The sequence below is a fragment of the Equus przewalskii genome, chromosome 6 (genome assembly GCF_037783145.1).
Source record: "Equus przewalskii isolate Varuska chromosome 6, EquPr2, whole genome shotgun sequence".
In the NCBI taxonomy this organism is placed as follows: Eukaryota; Metazoa; Chordata; class Mammalia; order Perissodactyla; family Equidae; genus Equus; species Equus przewalskii.
This window is the reverse complement of record NC_091836.1, coordinates 18,210,662-18,232,387: the sequence shown is the minus strand read 5'-3', so window position 1 is coordinate 18,232,387 and position 21,726 is coordinate 18,210,662. Positions and strand designations below refer to the sequence as shown.

Below are 21,726 nucleotides of genomic sequence, written 5' to 3'. Positions count from 1 at the left end.
TCTCCAACAGCCAGTTTCTCTAGTGGAATCTTTCCTAACAGAATCTTAATATGGCCTCTCATTTCCATCAACTACAACACTTAAAGCAACAGCTGTACTTCATACGGATTCTGCGATTTTACTTTAGCTTTGATCATACTGATCATGATTTTTTTCTTCCTTAAAAAAGGAAATTACAAGCTTAAGATAAAAATCACTTTTACAGAGTACTTATAGGATTGCCCATACTATCAACCAATAAAGTCAATGTAAACTTTCAGTAAAATACAGTACCTAAATACTTGCCTTAACTAATTTTCTTACCAATAAAACAAAAACTTTTGTAACAATAAAATGTAAACGGCTATTTTAATAATCCATTTGCAAGAGTAACTCTACTTAAAATAAAAACACCTCATCAAAATTCTACTCTTTAAATGATCATTAGTTTTGATGTGGTTTCTTTCATGACAACTCAATTTTATTAACAAAATTTTACACATTAAATGTGATTCAGCCCTAGTTTACTTTATGTCTTACACACTGTATATATACTGACATTTACAGAAAAAAATTATAGCAGTGACATCTCCAAGAAGCATGAGAGACAGCCAAGCATTTAAAGGAAGTGTTTAATAAGAACATTACATAGTTTCTCTCTCAAGTATAACAAAAGAGGATCAGTTCTTTGACCTTTTAGCATCAAGAGAATTTTTAATTTTGACCTGATAAAACACACAAGCTGTCAGTAAGCTAACAAGCTTGAATACTGAAATATATATGGCAGTAAACCCCATTCCTTGAATAAAGATTTTCATCAATAACAGCATAAACACCAATTCAGAAGAATTACAGTACACTGTAACAAATCTCTATTTCACAAATTCCGTATAATGATGGAGTTCTATTTCCATCACCACTTTGGCCTTTAAAAATATCTACATAAGACTGTATCTTAATAAAGCTGGGGGAAAAAATCCAGACATAAATTTCAATAGATCAACACACTCTGTGTTCCTCTGTACTTCTATTCCACTATTAACAATGAGTATTAGAGATGAGAAGCCAAAAACAGGTAATTAGCAGACACTATCTTCAGGCCTTAACAGAGTTAGTTAGCCACCCAGTATTTAGGGTCTTCCTAGATGTTTTATTGATTTCTATTTTACTTCAGTTGTAATCAAAGTACACACACTATATGAATTCAATCCTTTTAAATGTATTGAAGCTTATTTTATGACCTAGTATACAATGCATTATGAATACACTGTGGGAACTGGAAAAGAAGGAATATACTACAGTTGTTGGATGTACTCTTCTAAAATATCAAATAGGCCAAGATACTTGATAGTGTTGTATAAAGACATTGAGGATCTGTCTGGACATCTATTGATTTTTTTAAATCTAGTTGCTCTATCATTTGCTGACAAAGGAGAGCTAAATTCCCCTAAAATGATCTGGAGCTCTTCTCTGGCTCTCTCTTCCAGAGGTCTCCTCTCACTCGGGGGGCCATAATTGCCCTGGCCCCACCCCGCTTCCTCAGAACAGAAAGACTGTGTACTTTCTATGAGAGGTTTTGTGCCCAACTCTGTAACTGTGGCCCATCCTCAGGGCAAAGACGCCACAACAGAAAATCCACCCTGTACCAGCCCTTTCTTCCAAGTTTTGACTCCCCTCTAAAATCTGCTTACTTTTCCTTACTCTCTCGAGTCCTTAAGTTTTATATTTTGTCCAAAACCTTTCATTCTTACCTGCAGTGGGGGGGAGGGCAGGGGGTGGGGGGTGGGAGTCAGTTGTCTATTAGACACTTACTATATACCTACACCATAAAAGCCCCCATGCAGTCTTAATTCTTTTTTCAATGTTACTTTGTGTGTGTATGCACACACACATGTTTCTCTCTGAAATCTAACAATGAACCCAGTAAGCCCAAAGGTCTCAGAAAGGCCAGAATCCATGAAAAATTTGAGAGAACAAATTCCATGAATCAATAACTTTGGGGTCATAATATATTCAGCAGAGGAAGAGCATTAATAGTACTGATTAGATGTGCATTTAATTAAGGTAATTCTGATGGCTACATTGGAGGATAGGTTTGAGAAAGATTAGTTAGCGGACTTATTTAACAATCCAAAGGAAAGAACCTGGAGAGGATAACAGTAGGCGTAAAGAGAATGGAGACTGAGCCAGAGAACTCAGCAGTATACAGGTAAGTAAGTAAGCTCCCCAGAAATCAAAAAAAAAAATGTAAGGAGACAAGTCATAAACATTTTGCCCCCAAAATTTGCAGCCTAAAAATATTATGCCATTAACTCTTCTCTCCAATGTTTCTTATATTCACTGCTATCACTTCAGTCTACCTTGCAGAAATGGGCAATAAGTAGCGATCATGTCAAAACTCTTTCATCCCATACTAAAAATGGGGAGCGAGCTCACCAGTCAGTCCCCACACTCTGGTCCATTGAGCCAAACTGAATTTATCAATCTTTTCAATATAGAGATTCAGTTCAATACCACCAACTGATCAGTTAGCACATAATAGGAAACCTATCTGCTATCCTTGATTGATATTGACCAGACTGATCCACCAAAAATTATTTTATTAAAATAAAATTTAAATGACTTCTATTTACACTACCAACCTCAAATTCATATACTGAGCCTCTTAAGCTAGGACAATGCACCTATCCAAACCCAGCTATTACTCCCTTACATGTATCTTCACAGCTCTACCCAGTCCCTTTCCACAACATATGTACATTTCTATCTGCAAGCCTTTGTTTATCCTATCCCCTTGATAAAAAGTCCTTAAAGGGGCTGGCCCTGCGGCCCAGCGGTTAAGTTCGCACGCTTCACTTCGGTGATCCAGGGTTTCGCCAGTTCAGATCCTGGTAGCCGACATGGCACTGCTCATCGGGCCATGTTGAGGTGGCATCCCACATGCCACAACCAGAAGGACCCACAACTAAAAATATACAGCTATGTACTGGGGGGATTTGGGGAGAAAAAGAAAAAAAAAAGTCCTTATAATTATAATTCTTGGCTAAATTTGTTCCTTCGGGGTTCAATTCAAGTTCTACCCTCACAGGTCTCTGCACTAACTCCCTCCAAAATATCTGTATAACATACCTAAGCTAAAAGGTATCATTACTCATCTTTTAATGCTTATGCTCCCTATACTTAACCAAACTACAAGCAACCTGAGTATAAGCACCTCATTGGTTATCAGGGAAATGCAAATCAAACCCACAATGAGATACCACTTCACACTCAGTAAGATGTCTACAAAAAGAGAGATAACTGCTAGTGAAAATGTGGAAGAACTGGCACCATCATACACTGCTGATAAAAATGCAAAATAGCATAGTCACTCTAGAAAAGACCTACAGTGCCTCAAAAAGTTAAACATAGTTACCACATGACCTAGCAATTGCATTCCTAGGTAAACGAATACTTACGTCCACACAAAAATCTGTACATGAATGTTCACAGCAGCATCACTCATAATTGCCAAAAGATAAAAATAATTCAACTGTCCTTTACCAAATGGATAAACAAAATGTGGTATAGCCATACAATGGAATATTAGCCATAAAAAGAATGAAGTACTGATACAGCAACTGTGAAAGTAAGGGAAACTTCACTTAAAATGGAATCAGGAGGCCAGGAGGAGGAGTTCCCATGCAGTACCAGGCGACGTCAGTTACAAGAAAGATAGTCCATTACAGACCCCAGCAGAAAGAAGTCCTCAACAGAAAAGAATCATCAATTACAGGAAGAAATGTACATTGCATCCTAAACAGAAATCACTCTCCCAGCAATTCAACCAATGAGAAACCAGCACCACCTGAACTCTTAGCTTTTCTCCAATGGACTTTTGTTCAAAACAACTCCCAATTTCCTCCTTTTCCTTATAAAATAATGTTTCTCTCCTTTCATTGTTGGATTTGCCTATCACTTTTGCCATAGCGTGTGGGTCTTGAATTGCAATTCCTTGGTTTTTCCAAAAACATTCATTTTGTTGGTAAAACAACTGGCTGTTTTATTTAAGGCTGACATAACAATATGGATAAAGCTTAAAAACATAATATTAAGTAAAAGAAGCCAGTCACAAAAGAGCACATATTATATGACTCCATTTATATAAAATATCCAAAATAAGTAAACCTATAGAGATAGAAAACTGATAAGTGGTTGTTTATGGCTGAGAGAAAAATGAGGGTTCGAGGGGTAACAGCTGAAGGGTGGGGGTTTCCTTTTGGAGGTGATGAAACATCTATAATTGTAGTGATGGCTGGACAACTCTGCAAACATACCAGAAACTACTGAGTTGTCTACTTTAAATGGATAAATTGTATAATATGTGAACTATTTCTCAAGAAAGCTATTATCAAAAAGAGACTTTTAAGACATGCTGAAAGTCATCCACTAAGAAAGGAATAACATGATGCACTAATTTTTAACATGTCTCACCCTGTATCAGGGCTTCGAGGTCTAGAAGAGTTCACTATCTGAATAATTTACCTCCTTCTTGCTGATAAAAACCACAACTATTAACGCTAATTTTATTTCATAATTGAGACTATTAAGATAATTGTAAAAAGAATCGCACTTATAGAAGTCATTTTAAAATGGACTTGCATCAACTTTTCTCTTCCTGATATTATGATCAGATTTATATTTAAACTGCAGTGAAGCTGTCACAGTAGTAAACTTGGATAATACGAAAACATATAAATAGAAATTATCCTTCACTTGCTTCATTACTCCTCACCATTTCCTGCAGAGTCCTCCTACTCTTCCAAAAGTGACTGACCAAAACTACTGCTGCCACCTCTGCTCATACCCTTTTCCCTCTTTCTCCACCTACCAAATCCAACACAGCCTTCAGTACTAATCAAGTCTCACCTACTCCCGAAAGATCTTCAGGACTCTAGCCCAAAATCCCAGGCCAAATTAAAAACTTTTTATCACTATAGGTAAATATTTTATATTGTCTTTCTTACACTTCCAACCTATATTGTTATTTCACTTAATATTTTCATATGAATGTCCTGCCTCCTCAACCATGTAACTTTCCTGAAGGCTGACAAGTCTAATTTTTTCATATTTGGCACGGTAACATGTCCATCTTAAGTGAATGAAAAAACCACAATTAATTACAGGGGGGAAAATGTGGCAGAGGATATTTAAGGTCAACTGACAAAATCCCAAATGCTCAGGCTAACCTACTCTGCCTAAAGGCTCAGTATTTTTATCCTTTCCTCAGTAGACTTTTGAGTCTGGGCACTGTGAATTATTTCAGTGAAAGTAGGAATAAATGAGTCCCTCAAGCGGCTGTGGGTGTTTTTACAGAGATCTCATCAGAACAAGAAAGAAGCTGGTGTTCTGAGTAGACCAGCAGGGTCTTTCAACCTGAGAAAACCAGAGACATAAATAGCCTCATTAAATAATCATTTCTTGGCATCTGCTAAGGCTTTACATTTCACACAATGTGTGCAACTCAATACACATACGCTGTTGGAAAAACGTTCCCAATTGCAATAACACTACTCTTTCCCTTAATATCTGATCTGAGGAATTCCTAGAAAAGTATGCAGTCTTTCAAATTAATGTTATTAATGAGAATATAATTAAGCATAAATGAGCTGTAGGTCTGAATTTGAAAAAGCTTTATGAATCATTTTTCTCCTTTATACTGTTAAATATACACTTTTGGCAAGAACATATAAACCCAACACAGATGTGAACACACAGACCTGCCAAAACAACTCTTTCATTTCTGTTTTAAAATATCTAGATAATTTTGATTATCATGCTTACTCATATGCCTTAAAAGAGGAGCACAAGTACTACCGAGCAGCGTTTAGACTGCTTCTCCAAGATTCTTAAATGTGGGGACAACAGGACTCAAGTGGCACTGAACGTATGGAGGAGAACTTGTGCTGGCCATGAGAAATGGTAAGCCTGCTTCCAATTTGCCTCTGTCAAGGTTAAATCTTCAACTGAAGAAGTACACATTGTAGGAAAGAGTCTTGCAGTCTTCTGGCCACAGTGATTTATACACACACTCTTTATCCTCACTCTACTCAAAACTACATACACATTCAGACATAAAACAAACCACTGATGGAATAACATTAGGATAAAACTGATGTCTACAAGTGAACTCAGTAGAAAATAAAATTACTGGTAGTTCAATCTAAGAAGTTAGTTTTTCCAAAGAATTTTCTCAACCATCTTTAGAAGAAAGTTCTTTAGAAAAATTTCACTTGTATTTTTATTTTTCTAGAGAACACAGAGGACCACATCAAGAAAATAGGTCCTAGGGATCAAAGCAATCAATACAACAAGGATGACGGATGGATTAATTCAGATTTAGGAATATTTCACATAATATATTGACTCTGTATCAAACCCAGCTTTTCAAATCCAATACAACGGTCCTATCTAAGACTAACCCATTCAATCAACAGATATTTTCTGACCCCTTACGTTTCACGTACTTTACTCTATCAAATGGTACAGTCTCAAATTGGGGAAGAAATCTGAATAAACAGATAAAAGATCAACCAGATCTGAGTTAAAGAGGTTCTACTAATTTATTTATTCATTTACTCATTTCATTCAACAAACAGCTACTCAGAACCTACTATAATAGGCTATTCTGATAGATATAAAGACACAAAGATGAATAATATATAGCCCCTGCCTCAACAAAGGTACATGGTATAGTGGGGAAAACAAACAAAACAACAGCCCAGGATGCTCAGGAAGCACACTTTGGAGCCCCTGATGGTCCCAGCAAATGTAACGACCCACTATTTAAGGTCTTATAAAAACAAAAGCAAGGGGGCTGGCCTCATAGCCAAGTGGTTAAGTTCGCGCTCTCCACTGCAGGCAGCCCAGTGTTTCGTTGGTTCAAGTCCTGGGCGCGGACACAGCACTGCTCATCAGGCCATGCTGAGACAGCATCCCACATGCCACAACTAGAAGGACCCACCATGAAGAATATACAACTATGTGCTGGGGGGCTTTAGGGAGAAAAACGAAAAAAGTAAAATCTTTAAAAATAAAAAAACACAAAAGCAAGGGCTTTCAAACGGAGGAATTTGTGTGTCTCTGGAATTCTGTTGATCATTTAAACTAAAGTAGTTTTTCTACATTCTGATTTGGGAGAAGCAGACCAAAACAGAAAGACAGAAGAAGACAGTTCTCACATTTTGCTGCTACCTAGCACTGGGAGACAATCATCCATGGATCTCTCATGTTTCTTCACATTTTCCAGCAGTTACTCTTCTGGATTATCTTTTCAAGTGTGTCAATATAGCACACAGCCTTAGAAGATAAAGAAATAGTATCTCCCTTGGGGGCAGTGAACAGATTTTCTCTTGACCAGGTTAATAAAGATAACCGAAGTACGGCACGTTTGCTAGCAGCCCTCCTATAGGACTGGGGATTTCTTCGCTCTGACACAACCTACTCTGTGGACAGCACCAACCTGAGGACACCTCCACATGGTCCCTGGGGAACTTCAGAGGCAGGGGAACTAAGGCAAACTTGAAGCTCATGCAGCCTGCTGTACTGTGAGTTATCAAAATATATACCAAAGTACAGCAGGCTAATTTGTCAATCTGCAAGTAGGGGAGAATCTCAGGCTCGTCATGGTTCTTGAAACCTAGAAATAATTTGTTTCCCTCTCTTCAATAAATAAGAAAAGCCAAATGAATCTGCAATTTGCCCCCACAGAACAGAGCTAGTCAACAGGCGGTGGAAAAAGGAAGAGAGAAGAATTAACCCAGTACCCCATATTTAATCCTGTAATCATAAACCCATTATAAACCTAGTTAGCTAAAGCTGGTGTTAGTATAATCATAAACCTAGTTAGCTAAAGCTGGTGTTAGTAGACAGGCTGGAAACCAGACAGGTAGACTCCAGGGCACTGATAGCATATTCTTGGGCAATAAAATACCTCCCCCTTCTCCTTTTTGTGGGAGGGGGAAAAGTGAGAGTATTATTTCTAAAAACACCCATTAAAAACCAATACTTTGTTCAACTTATTAAATAAAATAGCTCAATAGCTATTAAAACATATTACTAAGTATGTTTGAAATTGAGTCAACCTAAAAACTCTTTATAGAAAATAGGAGAAAATAAGATTCACTAAAAGCCAGCTTTTCAGATTCCTTTAAAAAAAAAATAAAAGTGTTCAATCTCAGAAGATTTGAGTGGAGAGTTGAAATAGAGAGCTTAATAGAATTTTACTTACTCTTTGACTTATAAAGTTCTACTTTACAGAAACGTCAGCAAGTAGGAAAAACAGTCTAGATAGATCAAAAGATGCAAACCAAACAAAAACACTGAACCAAACCACATGAGAGAATGTTATTTGGCAAATTCTTACTAAGTGTTTTTGGAATACGGAACCATTTCCTACATCAAACGTCCTGAAATTAGTGGACCTTCCAAAATCAGGTATTACAGCAAGGAAGAAAACAGTCCTCTGCTCTCTTGCTTCCCAAGACAAAAACCAGTAGATATGAAAATGCATGCAGGTGGCAGAATTATTCTAATCATGATCACCCAAAAGTCGTAATAGGAAATATGCCATTTTAATTTAGAACACAAACTTATAAAGTAATTATTATTTGAAGGTAGGCTCTATAGTGATTACCACTGCGAAACTGATTCACTTATTCCACCAACGTGAGGGGTGGGGAGGGAACAGACCAACAAGAAGGAAAATTGCATCAAGAGAGATTATCCTTGAAAATATGAGCCACGTCCCTTATACGCTTCTCTGAAAAGTTAAAATATGTGATTTCTATCTCATGCATGCCTAATGCTTAGGATTTTCTTAATATATTCCAGGGATATTTACAGTGCCCAGTATACCAGGGCATTTGCTTCTGGAGCTTAAAGTAATGCACTCTAAGAATCACCACTGTGTTGGCTTTATTAGAACTGTAACAAAATATCACTGTTTTCAATCATTTATTATGCCAAATAAAAACCAGCAGATTCTCTGTCCAACAGTCTATCAGGACAGTCTGTCACCCTTATTCTGACAGCCAGCAGGCAAGCTAAAAGAAGAGAAGAAAGGAAAACAAACCAAAAACAGCAACAGCCTTCTGGAGGGAAAAATGTTCAGGAATTGATGGTCTGCAACCTGCTTAACACAGATAAACCTTTTGTCCTATGGTAAAATACTCCTAAGCTTGAAAAATAAATAAAATCTTTTTAAAAATTCAGTTTATTAAAACTTCATTGTAGATGTTTCTAATCACGATTTGTTTAGAAAAAGTTTCATTATTTTATTTCAATACTAGGGATAAAACTGCTGTTGATGAATCCACAGGAAAAGCTCATTTAAAGAAAAACAAGCTAGAAACAAGCATTAAGCGTCTACCATGCGAGAGATGCTGCAGAGAATGCAGGAACAAGCAAGAAATGTTACCTGCTCTGAAGGAGATTCATGTTACTACACATTTCTTTGTGTAGTGAACTGCCTATCAAAAGTCTGTTTATCAATTCTTCCTCTTAATCTTCCTTCCTTCCTTTTTTTGAGGAGGTAGATACACAATTTAAAGGAGGAACCCTCATATCCCACTTGTAGTGGTACCCCTTACAGGGCCAAAGCCCATCCACCAAAGATAACCCAAAAAGGGAGCCAGCCCTGTGGTGTGTGGTTAACTTTGTGCACTCCACTTTGGCAGCCCGGGGTTTGCAGGTTCGGACCCTGGGCAGAGACCTACATACTGTTCATCAAGCCATGCTGTGGCGGCATCCCACACACAAAACAGAGGAAGACTGGCACAGAAGTTAGCTCAGGGACAATCCTCCTCAAGCAAAAAGAGGAAAATTGGCAACAATGTTAGCTCAGGGCCAATCTTCCTCACCAAAAACAAAACAAAACAAAACAAAATCCAAAGGGCATGAAATGGTTAAAGAGAAACCGCAGAATTTTCTAATTGACAAACAAGATGTTCCATTCATTAAACATCATTCACTACACACCCAAACACCCCACAACATTGTATTCTATTATGGCCCTTTAAACAGATGAGACAGAAAACAAAAGAATACAGACAGAGGTTTTATGATCAAAAAGTAAAAAGAGAAAAACCAATTTAGAGAAAGAGAAGACAGCAAAAAAGTTGGAGAAAGAAAAAAGCCAGGAAAACAAAAAGGTGTCCATTTCACTTTTTAAGTAATTTTTCTTTAATATGTTTTACAACATTATGAGTCTCTGATGGATTGGAAACTAAAACATTAGCCCTTCAACAAACAGCTGGAGCAGCAGTGCCCTAAAGACTTTTAAAATTTAAACCGTCATGGGGGCCAGCTCCATGGCTGAGTGGTTAAGTTCGCGCGCTCTGCTGCGGCGGCCCAGGGTTCGGATCCTGGGCGCAGACACGGTACTGCTCGTCAGGCCACATTGAGGCAGCGTCGCACATGCCACAACTAGAAGGATCTGCAACTAAGATATACAACTGTGTTCGGGGGGTGGTTTGGGGAGATAAAGCAGAAAAAAAAAAAAGATTGGCAACAGTTGTTAGCCCAGGTGCCAATCTTTACAAAAAAAAAAATTTAAACCATCATGAAATCGATATGCTAATCTTATCAGTATATACTTAGACTACTTTTACTGAAAAAATAAGCCTTTGTTAATATACAGGCATCCCTGTTCCCCTGCACTTTACTGATGTGCCAGTGCTCTGGCCTATTAACTTGCTAGCACAGGCTCCCAGGAGGGTCTGAATTCTCTTTAGGTTCCCCCTACCCAGCCTGGCTCTCTTGCTCCATTCACCAACCTGCAAATCACACACATGCTCAAAGCACCAGCAGAGCTGGAGTACTTTAAGAAAAAAAAAAAGTTTTTGCAATAATATATTTCAACAAAAGCAATGAAGTAGGCATCATAGAAAAAATAAGAACTTGAGAACTTCTATCGTTTTAAAATTTAGTATTCTTTTTGTTTCAAATAACGTATGGGGGGAGGGTATAGAAAAATCTTTTCAGAATTTAAAACCTCTCAAGGTCTTAATCCAGCAGTGATAGAATGCCTCACACACTCCCAGGGAGGCACCCCTGACCATTTTATGTGAAATTGTAACACCCTACCCCCTGAACTCTGCCTCCCTCTTACCCTGCTCCATTTTTCCCAAAGCACATGCATCTGTTTTCCATCTACCTTCCCCCAACTAGAACTTAAGCTCCATGAGGATAGGGAATGTTATTAACATTCTCAACTTCTAGCACTTAGCAGGCAGTCAGTAAATATTTGCTGAGTAGATTTTTCTAAAAGATCTCATTAAGCCTTCATTTAATAAGCCTCCATTTCATCTAAAATGCAAACTTTCATGGTAGGAATAAAGCTTCAGGTCAAAGCAAACATGATTTAACTGCCTTTCACCAACAGATGGCACTAGCTTCAGCTGCTGCCTTGGACTTAGATTCAGGATGCATCTGAAACTGTGTTTCAAAAATGTACACTGAAAAGAACCAAATCAAAATGCAAATATGTTTAGACAAATTTAAGAGAGATGAAGAGTTAAATTCAATGCTCCCACAAAGAGAATCCTCCCATTAAAAAGTTTTGGGTAAAAATATATACACTGACTGGGTAGACTTATTAACAACAGGTCTTATGAACAGCATTTTGGAAACTAACCTGTTCATGAGCAGAGGACCTGCATAGCAGCCTAAATACTCTACAGTATATCTGTAGAGCTATAAATATAAACAAACACTTGAAGACACTGAAAAGCTCCCTGTTTCTGATTATCCTAATAGTCAAGTTCAAAGGCAACTTACAACCCTCAATAATAACCTGTCCTATTTCACCTTTCTTTCACTACCTCTACATTACCTTAAAATGAAGGTAAACATACCCTGATAAATTTTCTGAAATTTAAGCTATAAAAGTAAGTCATTAGAAAATTCAGTAGTCACCAGATGCTTTAAATATCGAGTACTACAGAAAAGTAGGAAACAAAGGAGAACAAGTCAAAATGTTTTTGATACGATAACGATCCAGCATGTGAAAGAATAAACATCAAGGCAAAGCTGTTAGCTTTCCATTGTGAATTTACTTCCTCGGGAAATCATGTGCATACAAAACTCAAATAGGGAAGGAAGGAAAAGATACATATATTTATATAGCAACTCATATGTACATCTGAGTTTCAAGTCACACAATAACTATTCCTTTTGAATTGGAATGAAGTTTACAACTAAAGAATTAAGCACAGGATGCAAGAAAAGGGCACCTGTAAGAAGATAAGCGAGCATATATACCAACACCATTTGAACTACTCAACATTTAAAGGTCATCCCACCATTTCTCCACTTCATAGTACCAAAAATTGGGAGCACAGTAATCTTGATTCCTTGGTTTTACTTTAAAGAGCTCTCCCTTCTGTTTAATTCAACTGAGCATTATGTAAGACCCTTGGACACAAAGGTTATGACAATCTCAGTAATCACCAGGTAGAGAAGAAAGAGAAATTAAGACATTCCTGTAGGTATACTATGAAACACCAAAAAGAAAAATACTAACAAAATAGACAATCGGAAGCCAGATGTCAGTGGGATGAAGAAATAAAGAAAGGCTTCAAAGAAGAGGCAAGATTAGCAATGAATCTTACAAGAGAGGTAAGATGTGAAATGCTGGAGTAGTAAGAATATTCTAGGAAGGAATCCCTTCAGAGTAAGTGGAAACTCACACTGGAAAGAATGGGCTGGTAGTACAATGGGGTAGGGGCTGGCTTACAAAGCCCAACTGAAAGGAAGATCGGCCACATGAAAAAATACTAACTTGACAGAAGTTTGCAGGAAGATGCCTCAGAGAAAGAACAATGGGGACCAATTATGAGGCTTATCCCAAGTCAAGTCTGAGGTGATAAGGGTCTGGGGCAGAATAGTGGCAGTGCTAGTGCAAAGTGAAAAAGAACATTAAAAGACACCGCTAAATGTAGAAATGACAGGAATCAAAAAAAGCACAATCATGTTGAGGCTCAAGTCAGATGGGCCTAGGTACAAATCCTAATTGTGCCACTTCACTAACTGTAGAACATTAGGCAAGCAAGTGAACCTTTCAAAGTCTCTGTTTTTTAACCCACAAAATGGAAGTAATAGCACACAAGCCTGTGGTAAAAGTTTAAGTAAATGAGATAAAATATTCAAAGTGCATGGCAGATTACTGAAAATCAGTAGATGTTCATCACTTCCTGATACTTCTTTTACAAAAACATAGCTGTCTGCAACAAATTTCTGGAAATAGCCACCACAGTTCATTCCCATTTTAAATCAAATAATTATGAGGATAAAAAGAGCTAAACTCCAGCACTCTCCTAAAACAATTTATCAGCATGCCCAATCACTCCCCAAAAAAAGACATTACTTTCTCTAATGTAACTTCTAAATCAAGTCCTAAAAATAAGCAATATCCATAACCTAATATCTTCTACATAATACCTTCTAAAAGTATATTACACAATATTATCCACAAGAATATTGCCAGTTAACTGGACAGAGAACTCCACCTAGAAAAATATTTGTGTAATAATTTATTTAATGATTCCACATGAAATAAATATCTACTGTTAATACCATTTTCACTTCTACTTATAAGCAATCAATTCATTTCTACAGGGCATTGTGCTTGCCTAATAGGGTCTGAATATATCAAATTATAAACTCTCCATAAATATTTGGCTATAATGTCAATTGGACCTGTGATATCAGTGGAGAAGGTTTAGCACTCTTCAGATCAATACAGGACACTGAGAAATGTGAAAAATGCTCTATCAACTATGCTATAACCATAAAAGCAAACTTGTTTCCTGATACTGTACTTCAAGTAAATGAAATGCATCACTTTCTTTCTACAATGGTTCCTGATTCAGAAAAATAAGCCTTATTTTTCAACAACTACCTCAGACACTGCCTGGCCATGGAACAGACAAACCTATATCACCCCCTTTCCTGTATGTCCCTATAATACTTTATCAAGTGGAAATAATAGTTAACATTATCTATGCTTCTTCTATATACACAAACTTTGCTGGGTGCTTTTTGTTTCTATTCATCACAATAACTCTACCAAGCAGATGTTGTTACCGGCCCCATTTTACAGAGAAAGACACAAAGGCGCAGAAAGGCTAACTACTGAACAGCATACCAGAAATGGCTCCCCATATTAAACACGTACTTCCTTATGGCCATGGTTTTGCTCATTCTGTACTCTTTGCTTAGAATCCTTTTTCCCCCTTCCTATTAACTCCTATACTTTCTTTAAGGTACAATGTCCCCCAGGACATCTTCTCTACTACGATGCCAATATCTGAGCTTTAAAACATTTGGTTGCATGAATGAATAAGTGGATAGAAGGCTGGCATTCTGTACTGAAATGCTGGTTTAATAATCTGCTATGCTAACTAAAGCATAAGCCTCTAAAACTCACTAAGTAACTAGAGAAGTCCCTGGCACCTAGTAAAAACTCAGTAATTGCTGCTGGAAGGAGAAGAAAAAGGAAAAGTGAGAAAAGAAAAAGGGAAAACGAGAGAAAAGATGAAGAGACAAGAGGCAGAAAAAGCCCAGCTCCCACATATCAGAATCTTCATTTGGAACTTAGAATATCTTCATAAGAGAACACTCATAAATAATAACATTAGCTAATCTATGCTTTACCATCAACAGAGTTCTTGCAATACTAAGAATTTCCATGCAAAGATGTAAGACACAATGTAAACAGGATATAGAATCAACTCTAGGGTACAAAGAATAATCTATGAGTATCACCCGAATCTTAATTAAAACTGACCTATGTTTACTGTTAAGGAAGCTTTAAAAAGACACTGGCTGAGCTAAAATAAAATTTACCCATTCGTCTCATTTCTAAATAATTATAAAATGTGAAAGACAAAAGTATAAGCTTAGAGACTTCATTCCCATATTTAAGAAAATGTTTTAGGGGCCAGCCTGGTGGCATAGTGGTTAAGTTCGCGCACATTGCTTCAGCAGCCCAGGGTTCCCAGGTTCAGTTTCTGGGCATGAACCTACACACCACTCATCAAGCCACACTGTGGCAGCATCCCACATACAAAACAGAGGAAGACTGGCACAGATGTTGGCTCAGCAACAATCTTCCTCAAGCAAAAAGAGGAAGACTGGCAATGGATGTTAGCTCTGGGCAAATCTTCCTCACTAAAAAAAAAAAAAAAAGAGAGAGAGAGAGAAAATGTTTTAAAATCTTTTTCAATTTAATCATTTTAATCATATATTCACATTCTTCTCTAACACTGTTTCCCTGGAGGTCAACTTTCTAGACACCCAACAGCCAATAAAAGCAGCCAAACCAAAAGTCTCTTCCCTGTGGTGGGAGGTCAACCAACCTTCTCTTACTGCTTTAGTGCCTGATAGCAGCCAGGCTCTCTCTTACCCTTCTGTTATTGCTCCACTCATGACTCCCTCTCCGCTGCTAAGAAAATCTGTTTCTCTGTTCATGCCTTGATCCTGTCAAATAGAAAAGGACTATGACAAGGTAGTCTTCTAGAAGACATCACTTGCACCCAGTACTCAGCACCTCTCTTCTCCATTCATGTCTAAGTCTAAAGAGGTAAATGTATCAACTCTATATTCCAACTGTCTGCATAGCCCAAATTTATTTGGATAGCCCAAAATTATTTATAGTCCTGTCAATGGCACAGACATTACCTAGTGACAGAAAGTAAACCACACACAAATTATGGTAGGCAACAGGACTGGGTAGAAAGAGAAGGTGATTTGGCATCGGAGACAGATTTAAGCACTGACTCCACCACTCTGACTCTGGAAGTCCTTTAAAAGCCTCTGTGAAATTTTAAACATCATCATCTCCCTTTCCTGTCATGAGGATAAAATGAGAACTTACAAGGAAAGTATTTGGTATATGATAAAACACCAAATTAGCATTATTTTATTGATGAAAATGATATGATTATTAAAATCCACATGATCTACAATCCAATGTGTTCCCATGGGCTCCAAGCTTCAATTGAGTTGGACAAATCTTCTCCCTTTTCCAAAGGGACAAGAAAAGAAGAAAAAGATACCAAGGCAAAAAGAATAGCCTGTAATATAAGTAATGAAATCCGTTCTCTTGTGTGTCTGGTATGTCGTCCCTAAAGACAATTCTGAAACAGGAACAAAAATATTTGAACAAAGCCACCTGTGTCTGAAAAAGTATTTAGTCTCCCAAAGGGAATACATTCATCTATGTGTGTAAGTAATAGTATTATTTCCCATTTTTTGTATGGTTTGGTTTTCTTTACTTTGTCAGGTCTATCCTTAAAAATAGGTAATAAAAAAAGCAGCCTCCAGTGAGTGATGGCTGCAATACAATACTAAAATATAAAATGCAAGAACAAAGGCTAAAATGGAAAGCCAACTGAGACTGTGGATGCAAAAATCACACTCAAAACCAAGTGCCTTGAAAACATGATAAAGAATCAGATTATAATCTTTTTGCAAATAAGCGTTAATTGTGAAAACTCAAAGGCAGATAACAGGTAAAGTTGACAAGACTAGGTGAAAAAAAAAAGGCAGTAAGCCTTCCTATCTCAGCTAAAGAACAATAATTTCAACTTTACTATTTGTGAACAGTATTAGGTAATGTGCACAAAGAAAGGGAAAAACATTCCCTTATCAGCAGCTCAAAATCTTACTAACTGCCCCAAAATGTTCCTCACATATGACATATATGCCATACTTCCAATTTATTATAGTAAAAAAAATCACGTAGGTATTTCAAAGAACTTTTATAGTATACCATGCAAACATATTCTTAGTTAGAATTTTACATAATTACCATTAGATACTTTCATTTACTATCTAAATTACAAAGCTTGGCCTATACAGGTACGTCATTTAGAATCAAATAAATAAGTTATTTTATTTATGCTCATGTTTATAGAAAGTTCGAGAATACCTTTTGAATCACTATAAGTCAATCAGGTAAATCTTACATAGTTTCAAAATATAGGTTTCCAAGAACAAACCTATATATATGAATTCTATGTAATTCACAGCAAGCAAAACTATCAAAGTGAAAGAATAAGCAAGAAATCCAGTAATTCACTCATTCACTCATGAAACATTTGTGAAATGTGCTAACAGGAGGTAGACACTGTACCAGGCCCTGAACACACACTGGTCAGGAAGACATTAATTTCAAGGAATTTAGAATCCAGTAGGAATGGCAGACAAATAATTGTGTGTGACATGGGCTATAAAAAAAGGTTAAAAGTCAGGGATGATAACTAATGTTTAAGGACATCTTGGAAATCAACAAGCAAGAGACCAGTATCATAAGAGGAAAAAAAAGAGGGAAAAATATAAGCAATACACATACAGAAAAATTACACAAGTGAAATAAACGAATAATGCTCAACAGAATCCAAAAAAGATAAATTCAAACAGTAAGACATTTCTCACTGTTTTTTTCAAAACAGTAAAAACACATTAGTATTTGCTGTTGGTATGAATAAATGGGCACTGACACACAAAGCTAGTGGACAATGATCAATATGACCCTCTCTGTAGAACAGTCTGGCAAAATGTATCAAAAGTTTTTAAAATGTCATGTTCCCACAGTCATTATAAGAAAACTAGAAGCCAATATCCCTCATGAACACAGAAGCCAAGATCCTTAAGAAAATATTAGCAAGAGGAATCCTGCAACAGACCATGGAAAACACATCATGAGTAAGCGAAATTTATCACAGGAATTTAAAGTTGGCTCAACGTTAGAAAAAATCAGTTTATCAACAGAACAACTATATGGTTACCTTAATAACAGAGGGAAAAGCATCTGACAAAATTCACCATCCATTTCTGACAAAAACACTAAACCAGCTAGGAATAGAACTTTCTCAACCTGATTAAAACATTTACAAAAAACCTACAGCTAAGTTTAGATGTAATGGTAAAAGACTTAATATTTCCCGTCCCTAAGAACAGGAACAAGAAAATATCGTCCACTCTCACAACTGCTACTCAACATACAGTGCAATCAAATAAGAAAATGAAATAAAAGGTGGAGAGACTGGAAAGTGAGAAATGAAACCATCTTTATTAACGAACACCGTGATGACCATCTACAGAGAAAATCATAAAGAATCACCAAAAAGAGCCACCGGAACCAATAGGTAGGTCAGTTTAGAATGACTGGTATACAAAAATAAATTGTATTTCTATATACAGGCAAAGAATTGAAAATTGAAATTTTAGAAGTACAATCTATAACAGTACTGAAAAATATGAAATAGTAAGAAATAAATCTAAAATATGTGCAAGATATGCATGCTTAAAATTATAAAACAATGCTAAAAGACATTAAAGAACGCCTAAACAAATGGAAAGATGTACCACGTTTATGAATCAAAAGACTCAACTAAGGTGTCAATTCTCCCCAAATAGATTTACAGATTCAATGTAAGCTCAATGAGGATACCAGCTGGTTTTCTGTACAAATTAACCAGCCGATTTAACAACTTATATGGAAATACAATGGTCCAAAAATAGCCAAAACAATTTTTTTTAAGTACCAAGTTGGAAGACTCACACTACCTGATTTGACATTTACTATAAAGTTACACTAATCTAGACAGGTGTTACTGGTGAGACGACAGCTGTATAGACGAAATTGAGTCAACAAAGGGACCTAGACATACATGGTCAACTAACTTCCAACAAAGGGCCAAAGTAACTGAACGGAAAAGTGCAGTATTTAAGAAATAGTACTGATTCAATTCAACATCCACATGAAAAAAAAAGAACTTTAACCTTTACCTCACACCATACATAAAAAGTAAGTTGAAATCAATCCTGGCCTAAATTTGAATGCTAAAACTATAGAAGAAAATCTTTGTGACCTTGGGTTAACCACAGATTTATCAGACATGATAAAATATCTCAATTATAAGTGATAAATCAGACTTCAAAAACCAGATTATTGGTCAAGAACACGGACACTAAAGTCAGAATAACTAGGTTCAAATTCCAACACTGTCGGTAACAAGTTGTGCATCTAACTATTTTATTGTCTCTGTTTTTTCCCCTCACATATAGTATGAAATAGCACCTACCTCATAGTAGGTTACCTTCATAGGGTTATTCAAGGACCAAATGAGATATTCTAATATATATATATATCATTACATTATTATGTAATAATAATATACATTAAGTACTCAATAAGTATGTTTGCTACCTTTCCAAAATTTTTATTTAGTTACTTAAAGAAACACCTATCCAAGTTTCACAATTCAAAATTTACTATTTCCTACTATCGGTCTTAGAAAGAATTTTATTAAACATTGTACAAAGAATAAAAGGTTGGCTTCATTTTTCATTCAATTCTCTTTAAAGAAATGATAAAGAATAAAGGCATACAAAATAGGAAGAAAAATAAGGGAAAGAGAAGAAACATTTACTGTGCATCTACAAAAACCTCAGGAAACAGGTGCTTTATCCGGATTACATCTTTTGTTCCTCCTAGCAGGTACCTACAGAGAAAGAAAGGACCTACACCAAATTTTTAATAAACCTCCATAAGTGGCCTTTAAAAACAAGTGCCAGCTTTCTGTTTAAGATACTGGATTGGTGCCCAAAAGCAAACACCTTATTAAAAGTAAAATTCGTGTTTAGAGAGATTAAATTGTTCTAAGAAACATCTGCAATGATTTAAATCAGAAAGTAATTTGTTAAGAATCACAATGAGGGATCCTCACATCATACACCATAGAACCCCATCACATTCCTTAATGTTATAATCATGACTCTGGCTACTTTTAACACATGCATCAGAAAACCAGTAAATGAGAAGATTAAAGCTGTCGACCTCTTAAGAGTTCCCAAAGTTATGAAAAATCAGAATTCTTTGGCACCTATTCCATCTTTAAATATGGAGAAGGAGAGAAGGTTAACTGCAAAGAAAATCATTCTACAAATTTATCCTCGTTCTTACTTTCCCACAGTTCCCCAAAAGCAACAAGGAGCACACAGTAAAGTGGTGGGAAATAAAAGAAGACACTCCACTGGGAGTAAACTTACCTGTAACGTTTTATTCTCTTTAAGGTCCAACCCAAACACATTGTGCCGCTTCACCTTAAAGAAATCAGCATCAAGTCCATCTTCCTCCTCATCATCTCTGTCCAAGAAGTGCATAGAAACTTTCTCGTTTTTCTGAGACTCATCAGTGCTAGGGACAGATTGAGTTTGAGACCATTTTGCTTTTCCCAGTTTCTCTTCCATTTCTTCTTCATCTTCCTTTTCTTCCTCTTCAGCACTAATACTGTTAGCCAGTCTGTACTCTGTCCCTTCTGATCTTTTCCCACCTTTCTGAAGGATGGACATTTTCTCACTGAAGTAGGCTCTAAATTCTTCCACTTCATCATTGGTGAGGGAGGGAGCCCTTGGCCCAATTACTTTATTATCTTGGCTCACTACCAATTCTCTGGTGGGTTGTTTCTGCATTTTCTGAAGAAATCTTACCCGTGGTGCCACAGCAAGACCAAGAGACCTTAAATATGGGCAAATTAAAATAGTTATGTCAATACACTGATGGTGGGTTCATGGGTATTATGAAACAGCTTCTCAGGAGTTAGAGATTTTTAGAGTTTGGTTTTTTTTTTTTTTAAAGAAAACATTCCTCTAAGATACAATGCAATCTTGACAAGTTAGATGATCCAAAAGGCAAGACAAAAAATACTGAATACCTGTCAAAAAAAAAAAAACTGGAGATACCCTGTTTTGCACTAAGAGGTTAACATGGTATAAAATACAGAGCATGAGACCAGAAACAAGGAACAGTTCAAGTACTCAATCGGTGCATTTCCAGTTTAACTCTCTCACCTCAGCTTCCTCCAACACGAGATAACAATACCTACCAGGCCCATCTCACAGTTGCTGTAAAGATCTGATGTACTAACTATATGAAAATACTCTGTAAAATGTAAACATTAAGGCTAGAAAAGACATGGCCATGAAAGGACAAACCAGTTCTCTACAAAGAATAAACTCAAGTATCATCATCCTCCCTTCTGAGACACATAATATGACATAATCACTTCTATAAAAAAGGAGTTTTAAGCCGGAGGAATCACAATCCCCGATTTCAAAACATACTACAAAGCTACAGTGATCAAAACAGCATGGTACTGGTACAAAAACAGGTGCTCAGATCAATGGAACAGAATTGAAAGCCCAGAGATAAAACCACACATCTATGGACAGCTAATCTTCGACAAAGGAGCACAGGGCCTACAATGGAGAAAAGAAAGTCTCTTCAACAAATGGTGCTGGGAAAACTGGACAGCCACATGCAAAAGACTGAAAATTGACCAGTCTTTTTCACCACACACCAAAATAAACTCAAAATGGATCAAAGACCTAAAGATTAGGCCTGAAACAATAAGTCTTCTAGAAGAGAATATAGGCAGTACACTCTTTGACATCAGTTTCAAAAGAATCTTTTCGGACACTATAACTCCTCAGTTGAGGGAAACAATAGAAAGAATAAACAAATGGGACTTCATCAGACTAAAGAGCTTCTTCAAGGCAAGGGAAAACAGGATTGAAACAAAAAAACAGCTCACTAATTGGGAAAAAATATTTACAAGCCACTTATCTGACAAAGGGTTAACCTCCATAATATACAAAGAACTCACACGGCTTAACAACAAAAAAACAAACAACCCGATC

The 21,726-nt window shown here is 36.7% G+C and overlaps 1 protein-coding gene across 2 annotated transcripts in view; it reads right to left on the bottom strand.

Annotated features, from left to right (window-relative positions):
• Positions 1–21,726, bottom strand: part of DDX10 (DEAD-box helicase 10) — a 275,285-nt gene that overhangs the window by 205,790 nt on the left and 47,769 nt on the right. For both annotated transcript variants that reach the window (XM_070624851.1, XM_008524584.2), the window contains exon 13: positions 20,077–20,545. In XM_070624851.1, the coding sequence (XP_070480952.1) occupies positions 20,077–20,545 (469 nt within the window). The remainder of the gene's footprint in view (positions 1–20,076; positions 20,546–21,726) is intronic.